This window comes from Oncorhynchus tshawytscha, linkage group LG26 (assembly GCF_018296145.1).
Source record: "Oncorhynchus tshawytscha isolate Ot180627B linkage group LG26, Otsh_v2.0, whole genome shotgun sequence".
Classification (NCBI taxonomy): Eukaryota; Metazoa; Chordata; class Actinopteri; order Salmoniformes; family Salmonidae; genus Oncorhynchus; species Oncorhynchus tshawytscha.
This window is the reverse complement of record NC_056454.1, coordinates 27383247-27400939: the sequence shown is the minus strand read 5'-3', so window position 1 is coordinate 27400939 and position 17693 is coordinate 27383247. Positions and strand designations below refer to the sequence as shown.

Sequence of the window (17693 nt, the reverse complement as noted above, 5' to 3'; positions counted from 1 at the left end):
ACATCAAAATGTGGAAAAAGTAAAGGTGTGTGAATACCTTCTGAAGGCACTGTAGTATGCAATTAATGTGTTGGTGATTACTGCTGATAATAATACATTCTGAGCCAACAATAATTCATCAAGAAATTAAGTTCTAGCCCCCATTCTACCCCTGTTTGGAATATGTAACTGCACTCTGAAAATATGAGGTCAGTGGAAAGCTTGGCTTTACAGTTCATTAATTGGTAGTGGCAGGGCTATTCCTGCATAAAAAACTATAATATATATACAGTACCAGTCAAATGTTTGGGCACACCTACTCATTCAAGGGTTTTTATTTATTTTTACTATTTTCTACATTGTAGAATAATAGTGAAGATATCAAAACTATGAAATAACACATATGGAATCATGTGGTAACGAACAAAGTGTTCTTCCTCCCCTATATATACTTCCTCCCCTATATATGTCTCTTCCCCAGCTCTGTTCCCACTTCAGCATTAATTGTTGTTTGTCTTTGTATTACCTGGTTCTGACGCTGTTCCATGTCTGTGCTAAATTAAATGTTCAACACTTTGCTTCTCATCTCCAGTGTCGGTTCTTATAGGTGGCTACTTTGAAGAATCTCAAATATAAAATATATTTTGATTTAACAATTTTTTGGTTACTACATGATTCTATGTGTGTTATTTCATCGTTTTTATGTCTTCACTATTATCCTACAATGTAAAGAAGAGTACAAATACAGACCCTGTATTGAGTAGGTGTGTGTGTGTGTGTGTTTTTTTTATTTTTGGGGGGGGAACTCAGTCAGGGTCTAAACTTCCTGTTGAGTTAAAATAGTAGGATTCACAAGGTGCAATTTTGAAACTTAGTTGTGCATCAGCAGTTTTCCTATTGTTATATGTCAATCACTGACAGGCACTCAATTAGTTCATGTAAATTAAGGTTTTTTAGATTGGTAAGTTAATCTAGTTAGTCTAGCCAGCTTTCCAAACTTGTAGTAATCATGTCTGAATTAAATGTGCCCAGAGGCCCTAAACTCCATGTGGCCCCCATTTGATTGTGTTAGTCAATCTCACTCGGATATATTAACATGACATAAGTCTTGGCAACATTTGTAGTATTGCCAGAAATTAGCTTTAAAACTGCAACAACAGCCAAAATCTGTAAAGCATACTCATTTGTTTACTTTTTGTAAATAAAATACTTTTCCTGCTGAGTAAATGTGAGTTAATATGTTGCAGCTAATTTTATAGCTAATAGGCTATGTCAGCATTTCCCAAACTTGGTCCTGGGGACCCCAAGCATGGCATATTTAGTTGTTTGCCCTAGCACTACACAGCTGATTCAAATAATGAACTCATCACCAAGATTTGATGATTTAAATCAGCTGTATAGTCCCAGGGCAAAAACCAAAACATGCACCCCTTCAGGTCCCTAGTACTGAGTTTGGGAAATACTGGATCAAGAAAGGTGAATGAAGATACAGCAGGACTTAAATTGTATAGAAATGCAGTAAATGAGGTTTAACTTTCGGACCTCACTAAAACACAGACCCTGGTTACGGCCCTGGGGAGTGGTGCTCGACTGCGGCTGACCTTGTGCTGCTTCATGTGTGTGTGTGTGTGTGTGTGTGTGTGTGTGTGTGTGTGTGTGTGTGTGTGTGTGTGTGTGTGTGTGTGTGTGTGTGTGTGTGTCTGTATCTGGGGGTGTTGGGAAAGCCAAGGAAAGGAATCACGGAACTGAAGCTAGGAAAGTAGGAATGGAAGATAGGAAACGAAAGGGAGTTCGGTAAGGAGGATAGAGAGCAAGGAAAGCAAAGGAGGGGGGAAAGGAAGGGATGGGATCACTGAAAGGAAACTAGTTAAGTATGAAATTAAGATACCAAACAGATGCATTTCTAAAAGTAATTGTGATATATTCATTTTTATCTTATTTTAATGAGAAATGAGGATGTCCTAATCTGGATGCCGTATATTAATTATGCACAAACTGATCCATAAAATGCAACTCACAAATATGTAGCAACTGTCATGTGAGCTCCGTCTCAGGCTTCTAGGACACCCGGTTGCTCGTTATGGCGCACACCTGGCACCATCGTGACACATACCTGCACGTCTTCAGACTCCATCACCTCCCTGATTACCTTCCCTATATATGTCACTCTCTTTGGTTCCTTCCCCAGGCATTATTGTTTCTGTTTCATGTCTGTGCGCTGTTTGTGTTAATTGTTTTTTATTTAGTTGCGTTTATTTATTAAAACACTCACTCCCTGAACTTGCTTCCTGACTCTCAGCGCATCGTTACAGAATAACGCCTCACCTAAGGGAAGCATCAGGGAGTGTTTTTTTTGTGTCAGGTGGAATGACTTTGGGTTCGGAAGCCGCTACAGGCTCTCACGTCTCAGCCGGATGGCCAGGCTCCCCTGCCTCAGCCGGCTTGTCGGGCTTTCATGCCTTCGCCGGATCGCCAGGCTCCCCTACTTCCACTGGGTCGTCGGGCTTTCATGCCTTCGCCCGATCGCCAGGCTCCCCTACTTCCACTGGCTCGTCGGGCTTTCATGCCTTCGCCCGATCGCCAGGCTCCCCTGCTTCCACCGGATCGCCAGGTTCCTGCGTCCCAACCGGGGACAGGTTCCCGCGCATCAGCAGGGGTGACCAGTCCGCTCCTGATCCCCGGGATTGTCTTCGTCCGGCGGCTAGATCTGCGCATCAGGGAGGGGGTACTGTTACGTGTGCTCCCTCTCCGGCCTCTAGGTCATCAGGATGCTCATTATGGCGCACACCTGTCACCATCATTACGTGCACCTGTGCATCGTCAGACTCACCTGGACTCCATCACCTCCTTGATTCCCTGCTCTATATATGTCACCCCCTTTGGTTCCTTTCCCCTGTTTAAAGCCAGTGCACAAAACCAAAAGTCTACTAAAATATAATATCCCCAAAATGTTTCATACACACCATAAGCTTATTTCTCGCAAATGTGCTTAAATTTGTTTACATCCCTGTTAGTAAGCATTTCTCCTTTGCCAAGATAATCCATCCACCTGACAAGAAGTCGATTAAACTGCAGGATCATTACACAGGTGCACCTTGTGCTGGGGACAATAAAAGGCCACTCTAAAATGTGCAATTTTGTCACACAACACAATACCACAGATGTCTAAAGTTTTGAGGGAGCGTGTAATTGGCATGCTGACTGCCGAAATGTCCACCAGAGCTGTTGCCAGAGGATTGAATGTTCATTTTTCTACCATAAGCCTCCTCCAATGTCGTTTTAGAGAATTTGGCAGAACTGGCATCCCAACCGCAGGCCACGTGTAACCACTTCAGCCCAGGACCTCCACATCCTGCTTCTTCACCTGCGGGATCGTCTGAGACCAGCCATCCGGACAGCTGATGAAACTGTGGGTTTGCACAATCAAAGAATTTCTGCACAAACTGTCAGAAACGTCTCAGGGAAGCTAATCTGTGTGCTCGTCATCCTCAACAGAGTCTTGCCTTGACTGTAGTTTAGTAGGCAAATGCTCACCTTCAATCGCCACTGGCACACTGGAGAAGTGTGCTCTTCACAGATGAATCTCGTGTTTCAACTGTTCCGGGCAAATGGCAGACAGCGTGTATAGTGTCGTGTTGGCAAGTTGTTTGCTAAAGTCAGCGTTAACAGAGTGCCCCATGATGGCGGTGGGGTTATGGTATAGGCAGGCATAAGCTAAGGATAACAATTGCATTTTATCTGTGGCAATTAGAATGCACAGAGATACCGTGACGAGATCCTTAGGCCCATTGTTGTGGCATTCATCCGATGCCATCACCTCATGTTTCAGCATGATAATGCACAGCCGCATGTCGCAAGGATATGTACATCATTTCTAGAAGCTTAAAACGTCCCAGTTCTTCCATGGTCTGCATACTCACCAGACATGTCACCGATTGAGCATGTTTGGGATGCTCTGGATCGACGTGTACGACAGCCTAATCCAGTTCCTGCAAAAATCCAGCATCTTCACACAGCCACTGAAGAGGAGTGGGACAACCTTCTACAGGCCACAATTAACAGCCTGATCAACTCTATGCGAAGGAGATGTGCCATGCTGCACAAGCTAATTTGGAGGTCACACCAGATACTGACTGGTTTTCTGACCCACATCCATAATATATATATATATATATATATATTTTTTTTTAAAGGTATATGTGACCAACAGATGCATATCTGTATTCCCACTCACGTGAAATCTATAGATTAGTGCCTAATGAATTTATTTAAATTGACTGATTTTCTTTATATAAAATATTTTACATTTTTGCATGGTGCGTTTATATTTTTGTTCAGTGTAAAAGACTCAAAAGCCAAATTTATGAACGGGAAGTCTAGAAATAGTGGAAATAGAACAGATCTAGTGCTTCTTATTTTTTTTACATTTACTTTATTTAACCAGGTAGGCTAGTTGAGAACAAGTTCTCAACAAGTTCTCATTCTTAGACTTGAGAATTACAGATCTATAACACACATTTTTATGATCATTTGGTCATGTCACCCAAAAAGTGACAGATTGCAGCTTTAAAGGTTGCATTCTGTTCATAACACATTGTGACTGTGTCCCACTACTCACATACACTGAGTATACCAAACATTAGGAACACCTTCCTAATATTGAGCTGCACCCCAGTCTCCCTCAGAACAGACTCAATTTGTCAGGGGACGGACTCTACAGGCTACTGAACGCATTCCACATGGATGCTGGCCCATGTTGACTCCAACGCTTCCCACAGCTGTGTCAAGTTGGCTGGATGTCCCTTGGGTGGTGGACCATTCTTGATACACATGGGAAACTGTTGAGTGTGAAAAACCCAGCAGCATTGCAGTTCTTGACACAAACCGGTGCGCCTGGCACCTACTCCCATATCCCGCTCAAAGGCACCTAAATCTTACCCATTCACCATCTGAATGATGTACATACGGTACACAATCCATGTTTCAATTGTCTAAAGGCTTAAAAATCCTTCTTTAACCTGTCTCTTCCCATTTATCTACACTGACTTGAAGTAGATTTAGCAAGATTTAGCAAGTGACATCAATAAGGGATCATAGGTAGGTGTTCTTAATGTTTTGTCTAGTCAGTGTATATTAAACATTTTGATGGAAATATATCTCCATAATCAGTCAAATCTTATTCTGCAGGACTGGTGATAGGTGAATTGAATATCAATTAATTGAATTTGGCTACTGCACTTCAATGGCATCATCTAAGACTTCTAAAACCAACCCTTTAGTTGTAGTCAGTGATGGGAAAAGTACCCAGGTGTCATACTTGAGTAAAAAAAGTACCTTAATAGAAAATGACTCAAGTAAAAGTGAAAGTCATCCAGTAAAATACTACTCGAGTAAAAGTCTAAAAGTATTTGGTCACTTAAGTATCAAAAGTAAATGTAATTGCTAAAATATACTTAAGTATCAAGTAAATCATTTCAAATTCCTCATATTAAGCAACCCAGATGGCACCATTTTCTTTTATTTAAATTTTAAATGTTTTATTTTTTATTTTATTTTATTTTTTACAAATAGCCAGGGGCATACTCCAACACTCAGACATAATTTACAAATAAAGCATTTGTGTTTAGTGAGTCCGTCAGATCAGAGGCAGTAGAGCTGCCAGGGATGTTCTCTTGATAAGTGTATGAATTGGACCTGTCCTGCTAAGCATTCGAAATGTAACTAGTACTTTTGAGTGTCAGGGAAAACGTATGGAGTAAAAAGTACATTATTTTCTTTAGGAATGTAGAGAAGTAAAAGTTGTCAAAAATATAAATAGTAAACTACAGATACCCCAAAAAACGACCTAAGTAGTATTTTAAAGTATTTATACTTAAGTATTTTACACCACTGGTTGCAGTTCATCTTGTAACATCCTGTCAAATGTATGTAATGTTATAACAAGGTCACCAGCCTGATCAAGCAATTTTGAGAGTGAAACCTTTTTCCATAGTCATTAGATTTGCCATATTAAATGATGTGGTGAGAAATTAAAGGGGATAACAGGTTGGAATTTGCTGACTTAAAGGGCAATTTGAAAAGAGGTTGTTAAGCCAACCTTATTTGATTTTTGTCTGTGACTTTTCTCAGACATTTGTCTGTTGAATTAATGTATGCATGTTACCCAAGACACTGGCGGAGACAGTTTTACGATTAACTTTTTTTGGTAAATGTAAATGTAAAAAAAGTCAAAATTGAATTCCTGTGGTGGTTTACTAAATTCCTGACATTGAGAGAGATTATGATTTATTTAGAAACATTGACAGTGTAGAGCGATGACAAACCAAACACTACATACTTCTCTCTCCCTCTCGCTCTCTTTGTTTGTTCTTTTTTTCTTTCTCTCTTTCTTTCTCTCTTTCTTTCTTTCTTTCTTTTTCTTTCTGTCTTTCATTCTTTCTTTTTCTTTTTTTCTCTTCCCTTCCTTAATACCATTTAGAGATGTGGTATATGACTATCAGGATGTATTACAGCATGACCTCTGTAAATGTTACTACAGTAAATAACATTAGACTATATAAATAATGACCAGTTGACCCAGTATTCTCTCCCTCCCTTTTTTCTCTCCATAGAAGATGAAGACCCTGGCCCATCGACGACAGTCTGCCCCCTCCCTGGTCATCAGCAAAGCACTTACCAAATCACGAAGCATGTCCAGGTACAGTAACAGCCTATCAGATACCTCTATTCAACTAAACTGCTACCTATCACTATGTGTAGTCCCTAATAGAGGTTTTCACATGTCCAACAGACACGAAATTCTGAGAACTGACCTGGGACCCGAGTGGGTCTGGGTCCTAAATTCAGACTTTTGTCTCTGATCTGGGTTGAGCCTGATGTAACTGCCATGGATTTCAGGTATGTGTAGGGTTGTGGCGGTCATGACATTTTCACGAAATGTATCCTCTATTATTTCTTTCAACCGATAAGAACTCTAGAACATCAGAATGGCAGTTACTTACCGCAATTCCATGTTCTGCTTAGACTAATCTGCGCTGGGCTCTCTCTGTAATTCCAACACAATTTTCGGGCTACCCAAGAGGAACCACCGGCGTTACAGAGGCAAGAGAGGGGAGATCCTGGTGAGATTCTCCATTCTCCATTCACCGGGCCGACAGGTGTAACTAAGGCACGTGATGCCCAACTTCCACCAGCACGTCTCCAACGCCACCAGGGGCATTAAAGTCCTAGACCACTGCTATTCTACCCACAAGCAAACATACAAGCAAACCCTCCGAAACTCGGCAAATCTGAAGCTGAAACAGGAAGTACCTGCGATTCACTCCGCTGAGAAATAGTCACCAGAATTAGAGGTTATGCTGCAGGCAGTGTTGTAGTATCTACATATTGAGTGACGGTCTTCTCTGTGTTATACTCGGTCTTGATTCGATCTCGGACAGTGAAGACTCATAATTTCTTGCCAAGACCAGCGGAGTAAAAAATCATAATTACAGTGCCTTGCGAAAGTATTCGGCCCCCTTGAACTTTGCGACCTTTTGCCACATTTCAGGCTTCAAACATAAAGATATAAAACTGTATTTTTTTGTGAAGAATCAACAACAAGTGGGACACAATCATGAAGTGGAATGACATTTATTGGATATTTCAAACTTTTTTAACAAATCAAAAACTGAAAAATTGGGCGTGCAAAATTATTCAGCCCCTTTACTTTCAGTGCAGCAAACTCTCTCCAGAAGTTCAGTGAGGATCTCTGAATGATCCAATGTTGACCTAAATGACTAATGATGATAAATACAATCCACCTGTGTGTAATCAAGTCTCCGTATAAATGCACCTGCACTGTGATAGTCTCAGAGGTCCGTTAAAAGCGCAGAGAGCATCATGAAGAACAAGGAACACACCAGGCAGGTCCGAGATACTGTTGTGAAGAAGTTTAAAGCCGTATTTGGATACAAAAAGATTTCCCAAGCTTTAAACATCCCAAGGAGCACTGTGCAAGCAATAATATTGAAATGGAAGGAGTATCAGACCACTGCAAATCTACCAAGACCTGGCCGTCCCTCTAAACTTTCAGCTCATACAAGGAGAAGACTGATCAGAGATGCAGCCAAGAGGCCCATGATCACTCTGGATGAACTGCAGAGATCTACAGCTGAGGTGGGAGACTCTGTCCATAGGACAACAATCAGTCGTATATGGCACAAATCTGGCCTTTATGGAAGAGTGGCAAGAAGAAAGCCATTTCTTAAAGATATCCATAAAAAGTGTTGTTTAAAGTTTGCCACAAGCCACCTGGGAGACACACCAAACATGTGGAAGAAGGTGCTCTGGTCAGATGAAACCAAAATTGAACTTTTTGGCAACAATGCAAAACGTTATGTTTGGCGTAAAAGCAAGACAGCTCATCACCCTGAACACACCATCCCCACTGTCAAACATGGTGGTGGCAGCATCATGGTTTGGGCCTGCTTTTCTTCAGCAGGGACAGGGAAGATGGTTCAAATTGATGGGAAGATGGATGGAGCCAAATACAGGACCATTCTGGAAGAAAACCTGATGGAGTCTGCAAAAGACCTGAGACTGGGACGGAGATTTGTCTTCCAACAAGACAATGATCCAAAACATAAAGCAAAATCTACAATGGAATGGTTCAAAAATAAACATATCCAGGTGTTAGAATGGCCAAGTCAAAGTCCAGACCTGAATCCAATCGAGAATCTGTGGAAAGAACTGAAAACTGCTGTTCACAAATGCTCTCCATCCAACCTCACTGAGCTCGAGCTGTTTTGCAAGGAGGAATGGGAGAAAAAAATTCAGTCTCTCGATGTGCAAAACTGATAGAGACATACCCCAAGCGACTTACAGCTGTAATCGCAGCAAAAGGTGGCGCTACAAAGTATTAACTTAAGGGGGCTGAATAATTTTGCACGCCCAATTTTTCAGTTTTTGATTTGTTAAAAAAGTTTGAAATATCCAATAAATGTTGTTCCACTTCATGATTGTGTCCCACTTGTTGTTGATTCTTCACAAAAAAATACAGTTTTATATCTTTATGTTTGAAGCCTGAAATGTGGCAAAAGGTCGCAAAGTTCAAGGGGGCCGAATACTTTCGCAAGGCACTGTATCAGCTTCCATTCAGTCAGCGCATAAAACCGCTTCACCAGGCCAAATATATACACACATTTCTTGAAACAACAGCCTTTATATCTATTATAGACATGTTTGCGCAGTGAACCTATAGGCCTTCAATGTGTGACAGGTTGGTGATTCTGAAAGGACAGCAACTGTAATACCAGCGCGCTCATTTATGAGAGTACACTTTTTGTAAAACACAAAGGGCCAGTGGTGGAGTAGAGGGTATACGCAGGTATAAGCCTTATACCCACTTTTGTTTCAGCGGGCATAACTTATACTCACTTCTTAATCTCTATTGATGTGTATCAAAGTATTGTAGTGGAGATATATGATCAGTTATATAGAGAAATCATGCACAAAGTAGCCTACACAACCACAAAGCACATGAAATATATTCACATGCACACAGCCTTGTTTTAGCTGAATATCATCTGCAGGCGGCAAGAGTGTGCAGCTCTCAACTGGTTTTGGCTTGGAGCAAATCACAGAAGAATGTCATCGGTAGTCGGTAGGGTAGGAAAGATGTTTCAATTTATGAGATCTAACTAAGGCAACAATGGGTATGCAAATCAGGTTTTGAAAATGTTTAGTCTGAAGTGTTGATTAGTAGGCTATTTGTGATGCGCAATTGTCATCATGCGCTGCTTGCATCAGGGTGTAGACATGGATGGGCCTGGGTTAACAGAGGCCAACCCACTGGGGAGCCAGGCCCTGATAGGCCCACCCAATCAGATTGATGTGGTTTAAGAATTGTTGTGGACTTAGACCATCAAATGTGTGACTATTTTCTATAAAACAAAAGTGTGATTTTGAGAGTGAAAATCTATAGGAAAAATCCTATTTTTCACACAGGGTGCTGAGCAGGCCATTTGGGAACTTTTGTGCAAAATCTGAGGATGCCCACTTCACACACAGCATGATGTTAAAATATAAGCAGTCCATAAACTTGAACATAATAAGCCAGTAGGTCCCAATCATAAGAATACAAAAACACAACCATTAAGCATTTCCTAATCGAAATGTACAACTATTACTTCCCATTGCAAAAACCATTTCACATTTAGTACAGTTTATGCTACAAACTAACTTGATAAGAGGCTTTAAAAATAGGTTATATTTGACTCAACGTTCCATGATGTACACTAAGATATTGTTGGCAGAATAGATGGATGCAGTTCAATGTATGATTAATATAATTCTCAATACATTTCTTGGTAGTACAACAAATATTGATATCAGGTTGTAAATCACAGCTGGCCTGGTACATTGTTTACTGCCTCCATTCAGGATGCACTGTTTCAGTTTTCAATGACTCAATATTCTGGACAAAACGGACAAATGTAACTAAGGCTGGGAATGTCAATACAATCAAACTAGCAAGGGCTCCCGATTGGGGCAGTGGTCTAAGGCACTGCATCTCAGTGCTAGAGGCGTCACTACAGACACCCTGGTTTGAATCCAGGCTGTATCACAACCGGCCGTGATTGGGAGACCCATAGGGCGGTGCACCATTGGCCCCGGGTTTGGCAGGTGTAGGCCATCATTGTAAATAAGAATTTGTTCTTAGCTGACTTGCCTAGTTAAAATAAAGGTCCGATAAAAAAATTCAAACGATCACAAGTCAGTCATAACATGGCTACTACGATAGCATATCTAATCATGTACTGTAGCAAACTAAAACCACAGAATCTAATGTTAGCTAGCTGCTAGGAGGATGTCATGCCATTGGAGGAGTGGGTGAGTGGGTGAGCTAGATTAAATCAGAAGATCACTGAAAATAACATTATAAAATATCATTATTGTTATAATCATTATTTTATAAATCCTTAGCCCTTCTCTGAAGGCATAGAAGGACCATCGTTTCCTACTGTGTTTGGGTTAGAAATAATTTGTAAAGTGGCTCCATTTTCCCTCAGAATGCATCTTTTCACTATTCTCAATGTCAAAAGAAACCATATGTTGTTCTAACAAAATTACAATCATGGTCTTGAATTTGACTTGCATTTTTCTGGCCTCGGTCTTGACTCGGTTTTGCCCCTCCTCCCTCCGGTCTTCGTCTGGACTCGGACTCGATTTGCTCCTGTCTTGGTCTTGAATCGGTCTCGCTTTTAATGGTCTAGAACACAACACTGGCCACATGACTGCTTTGCTAACACTGATTGGAATATGTTTCGAGACTCCGCCGATAACATTGATGAGCTAACCACCTCAGTCACTGGCTTCATTAGAAAATGCATCAGCAACGTTGTACTCACAGTGAGGGTTCGTGAGAAGGGTCTTTAATGCGGTACACACCCTCAAGGCTGCGGGCCCCGCCGGTATTCCAGGGCATGCACAGTACAGCTGGCAGGCATATTCAGAGTAATTTTCAACCCCTCCTTATCCCAGTCTGTAATCCCCACATGTTTTAAGATGACCACAATCATTCCTGTTCCTAAGAACTATAAGGTTTCATACCACAATGACTACCGCCCTGTAGCACTCACTTCTGTAATCACAAAGTGCTTTGAGAGGCTGGTTATGGCACACATTAACTCTACCATCCAAGCCACCCTAGACCCACTCCAATTTGCATACCGCCCCATCATATCCATAGACAATGCAGTCTCAATTGCTCTCCACACTACCCTCACTCACCTAGATAAGAGAAATACCTATGTGAGAATGCTGTTCGTTGACTACAGCACAGCGTTCAACATCATTGTCCTCTTCAAGCTCATCACCAAGCTTAGGACTCCTCCCTCTTAGAACACCTCCCTCTGCAACTGGATCCTGGACTTCCTGATGGGCCGACCCCAGGTGGGGAGGGTAGGCAACATCACCTCTGGCACGCTGACCCTTAACACAGGGGCCCCACATAAGCTTAGTGTAAGCTTATTCCCCTTCTGTACTCCCTGTTCACCCATTACTGTGTGGCCACATATGACTCCAACACCATTATCAAGTTTGCTGATGACACCACGGTGGTAGGCCAGATCACCAGACATTTCAGCTCTGCTTTTAGCTCCTAAGAAACTTTGCAGTATTTCATTTTTTTGTGTGTTATTTCTTACATTTTTAGCCCAGTTGTTTGTGTTATTACATACAGCCGGAAATACGTTTTGGATATCAGAGCGGCGGTAACTCACCAGGAATATGACTTTCCCGAATTGGATCCTTTGTTCGTACCCCTCAGGGCAATTGAACTTATCCCAGAGGCTGCTCTAAGAAGCTGCAGACGTAGAAGAGGATTTCGGACTGGACTTCTATTATACCATCCACCGCTTCCGATTATATTACTCGCAAATGTTCAGTCTCTGGACAATAAAGTAGACAAGCTCAGGGCAAGGATCTCCTTCCAGAGAGACATCACAACAATATTATAACCGCCATCGATAAGAGACATTACTGTGCAGCCGTATTCATCGACCTGGCCAAGGATTTTGACTCTGTCAATCACCACATTCTTATTGGCAGACTCGACAGCCTTGGTTTCTCAAATGATTTCCTCGCCTGGTTTACCAACTACTTCTCAGATAGAGTTCAGTGTGTCAAATCGGAGGGCCTGTTGTTCCGACCTCTGGCAGTCTCTATGGCGGTGCCACAGGGTTTAATTGTCGGGCCGACTCTCTTCTCTGTATACATCAATGATGTCGCTCTTGCTGCTGGTGATTCTCTGATCCACCTCTACGCAGGCAACACCATTCTGTATACTTCTGGCCCCTCTTTGGACACTGTGTTAACATACCTCCAGATGAGCTTCAATGCCATACAACTCTCCTTCTGTGGCCTCCAACTACTCTTAAATGCAAGTCAAACTAAATGCATGCTATTCAATCGATCACTGCCTACACCTACCCGCCTGTCCAGCATCACTACTCTGGATGGCTCTGACTTAGAATACGTGGACAACTACAAATACCTAGGTGTCTGGTTAGACTGTAAACTCTCCTTCCAGACTCACATTAACCATCTCCAATCCAAAATTAAATCTAGAATCGGCTTCCTATATCGCAACAAAGCATCCTTCACTCATGCTGCCAAACATACACTTGTAAAATTGACCATCCTACCGATCCTCGACTTCGGCGATGTCATCTATAAAATAGCCTCCAACACTCTACTCAGACAATTGGATGCAGTCTATTACAGTGCCATCCATTTTGTCACCAAAGCCCCTTAAATTACCCACCACTGCGACCTGTACACTCTCGTTGGTTGGCCCTCACTTCACACTCATCGCCAAACCCACTGGCTACAGGTTATCTACAAGTCTCTGCTAGGTAAAGCCCCACCTTATCTCAGCTCACTGCTCACCATAGCAGCACCCACTCGTAGCACACGCTCCAACAGGTATATCTCACTGGTCAACCCCAAAGCAATTCCTCCTTTAGTCACCTTTCCTTCCAGTTCTCTGCTGCCAATGACTGGAACAAACTGCAAAAATCACAGAAGCTGAAGTCTCATATCTCCCTCACTAGCTTTAAGCACCAGCTGTCAGAGCAACTCACAGATTACTGCACCTGTACATAGCCCATCTGTAAACAGCCCATCTATCTACCTACCTCATCCCCATAGTGTATTTATTTATCTTGCTCCTTTGCACCCCAATATCTCTACTTGCACATTCTTCTTCTGCACATCTACCATTCCAGTGTTTAACTGCTATATTGTAATTACTTCACCACCATGGCCTATTTATTGCCTTAACTCCCTTATCTTACCTCATTTGCACTCACTGTATATAGACTTTAAAAAAAAATTATACTGTATTATTGACTGTATGTTTTGTTTATTCCATGTGTAACTCTGTGTTGTTGTATGTGTTGAATCGCTATGCTTTATCTTGGCCAGGTCGCTGTTGCAAATGAGAACTTGTTCTCAACTAGCCTACCTGGTTAAATAAAGGTGAAATAAAAATCAGGGACTGTAACATACTCTGTTTCACGGAATCATGGATCTCTCCAGATATGCTGTCCCCATCGATACAGCCAGCTGGGTTCTCAGTACATTGCACAGACAGGAATAAAGAACTCTCCAGGAAGAAGAAAGGCGGGGGTGTATGTTTCATGATTAACTACTCATGGTGTGATTGTGATAACGTACAGAAACTCAAGTCCTTGAGTTTCTAGAATACCTCACAGTCAAATGATGACCGTATTACCGCTGAAGAGAATTCTCCACGGTTAATAATCACACCTGTGTATATTCCCCCTTAAGCCGATACCACGACGGCCCTCAAGGAACTACACTGGACTTTTTGCAAACTGGAAACCACATATCCTGTGGCAACATTTATTGTAGCTGGGGATTTTACCAAAGCAAATTTGAGGAAAACACTATTGAAGTTCTATCAACACAATCACTGTAGTACTCGAGCTGCTAAAACACTCAACCACCGCTACTCCAACTTCCGGGATGCCTCGAAGGCCCTCCCCCGCCCTCCCAGATCATGAATACATTTTGCTCATCCCTTCCTATAGTCAGAAACTCAAACAGGAAGTACCCATGCTAAGGTCTATTCAATGCTGGTCTAACCAATCGGAATCCATGCTTCAAGATTGTTTTGATCACGCGGACTGGGATATGTTCTGGGTAGCCTTTGATAATAACATTGACGTATACACTGACATAGTGACTGAGTTCATCACGAAGTGGAAAGCGGATGTTGTTCCCACTGTGACTATTAAAAGCTGCCCAAATAAGAAACCGTGGATAGATGGCAGCATTTGTGCAAAACTGAAAGTGCAAACCACCGCATTTAACCATGGCAAGGTGACTGGGAATATGTTTGAATACAAACAGTGTAGTTATTTCCCCAATAAGGCAATCAAATAGGCAAAACGTCAGTACAGAGACAAAGTGGAGACGTAATTCAACGGCTCAGACACGAGACGTATGTATCAGGGTTTACAGACAATCACGGATTACAAAGGGAAAACTAGCCACATCGTGGACAACAACATCTTGCTTCCGGACAAGCTAAGCACCTTCTTCGCCCACTTTGAGTTTAACACAGTGCCACTGACGCGGCCCGCTCCCAAGGAGGCTCTTGTTCTCTATGGCCAATGTGAATAAAACATTTAAAGGTGTTAACCTTCACAAGGCTGCCGGCCCAGACAGTATCCCTAGCCACGCACTTTGAGCATGCGCAGAGCAGCTGGCTAGAGTGTTTACAGACATATTCAATCTCTACCTATCCCAGTCTGCTGTCCCCTCTTGCTGCAAGATCTCCACCATTGTTCCTGTTCCCAAGAAAGCAAAGGTAACTAAATTACTATTGCCCCGTAGCACTCACTTCTGTCATAATGAAGTGCTTTGAGAAGCTAGTTAAGGATCATATCCTCTACCTTACCTGACACCCTAGACCCACTTCAATTGGCTTTCCTCCCCAATAGATCCACAGACGATGCAATCGCCATCGCACTGCACACTGCATACATATCACCGACAATCTGAAATGGTACACCCACACAGACAGTGTGGTGAAGAAGGCTCAATATTATCTCTTCAACCTCAGGAGAATTAAAATATTTGCCTTGGCCCCTAAGACCCTCACAAACTTTTACAGATGCACAATTGAGAGCATCCTGTCGGGCTGTATCGCCGCCTGGTACGGCAACTGCACTGCCCACAACCGCAGGGCTCTCCAGCGGGTGGTGCTGTCTGCCCAATGCATCACCAAGGGCACACTACCTGCCCTTCAGGACACCTACAGCACCCGATGTCACAGGAAGGCCAAAAAGATTATCAAGGACATCAACCACCCGAACCACAGCCTGTTCATTCCGCTACCACCCAGAAGGTGAGGTCAGTACAGTACGCACGCCCCCATCCATCGACGGTGTTGCAGTGGAGCAAGTAGACCTTAAACCTCCTTAGGGGCAAGAAGCTCTACCTTCAAGTTCCTTGTTGTCCAAAACATTAAAGACATAAAATGGTCCAAATACACATGCACAGTCGTGAAGAAGGCGCGACAGTGCTTCTTGCCCCTAAGGAGGTTTAATATATTTGGCATGGGCCCTCAAATCCTCAAAAGGTTCTACACCTGTACCATTGAGAGCATCTTGACTGGCTGCATCACTGCTTGGTATGTCAATAGCACCACCCTCGATCACATGGAGCTACAGATGGTGGTGCGGACATCCCAGTACATCACTGGGGCCGAACTCCCTGCCATCCAGGACCTCTATCAGGTGGTGTGAAAGGAAGGCCAGGATAATTGTTAAAGACTCCAACCACCCAAGCCATAGACTGTTGTCTCTGCTTCCGCACTGTCTCTATGCACACTCACAGGCCCTACACACTTGCACACACTGACACTCCAACACACCTGCAAACACTCACTCCATTATTTGCTCACACACAGAATATGCACATATATTTATACTGACTCTACACACACGCACGCACACCCACTCACATACTCTACAGTCATCATATACAGTACGCTGCTGCTAATCTGTTTATTATATATCCTGATACCTAGTCACCTTACCGCTATACACATGTCGAATCAAATTTTATTTCTCACATGCAATTGGGAAATGCTTACTCACGAGCCCTTAACCAACAATGCAGTTCAAGAAATAGAGTTAACCTTTTTCGTGTAGGGGGCAGTATTTTCGTTTTTGGCAAAAAAACATACCAATTTGAAACTGCCTATTTCTCAGCCCCAGAAACTAGGATATGCATACAATTGTCATATTAGGATAGAAAACACTCTAAAGTTTCCAAAACTGTAAAAATATTGTCTGTGAGTATAAAAAACGCTTGACATGTTTCTGTGGACATTATGGATATTATTTGGAATATACATCTGCGTTGTCGTGACCGCTCTTTCCTGTGGATCTCTGAACATAATGCGACAAACAAATGGAGGTATTTTTGGATATAAAAATAATCTTTATGGAACAAAAGGAACATTTGTTGTGTAACTGGGAGTCTCGTGAGTGAAAACATCCTTAGATCATCAAAGGTAAACAATTAATTTGATTGCTTTTCTGATTTTCGTGACCTAGCTACTTAATGCTTAGTGTACATAATGTTATGTTTTGCTATCGATAAACTTACACAAACGCTTGGATTGCTTTCGCTGTAAAGCATAATTTCATAAATCTGAGACGAGAGGTGGATTAACAAAAGGCTAAGCTGTGTTTTGCAATATTGCACTTATTATTTGACTGTTATTTAGCAATATTATTTGACTGTTGCGCTATGCTATTCCGCGGTTGCTGACGAAAATGATCCCGCTAACGGGATGGGTAGCGTCAAAAGTTTTAAGAAACTATTTACTAAAGTAAAAAATAAAAAATGAAGTAACACAATAAAATAACGACGCTATATACCGGGGTTGAGCGAATGAGCGGGCGTACAGGTTAGTCGAGGTAATTCGTACATGTAGGTAGGGGTAAATTGACTATGCATTTATAATAAACAGCTAGTAGAAAAAGTGTAAAAACAAAAGGGGATAGGGGTGGGGTCAATGTAAATATTCCGGGTGGCCATTTGATTAATTAATTGTTCAGCAGTCTTATGGTTTGGGGGCTAGAATCTGTTAAGGTGCCTTTTGGTCCTAGACTTGGCACTCTGGTATCGCT

General features: G+C 42.2%; 1 protein-coding gene across 1 annotated transcript in view; it reads left to right on the top strand.

The window, feature by feature from the left end:
* Positions 1-17693, top strand: part of LOC112225033 (rho GTPase-activating protein 20-like) — a 56750-nt gene that overhangs the window by 2861 nt on the left and 36196 nt on the right. The window contains exon 2 of the mRNA XM_042306639.1: positions 6591-6676. Coding sequence (XP_042162573.1) covers positions 6591-6676 — 86 coding nt within the window. The remainder of the gene's footprint in view (positions 1-6590; positions 6677-17693) is intronic.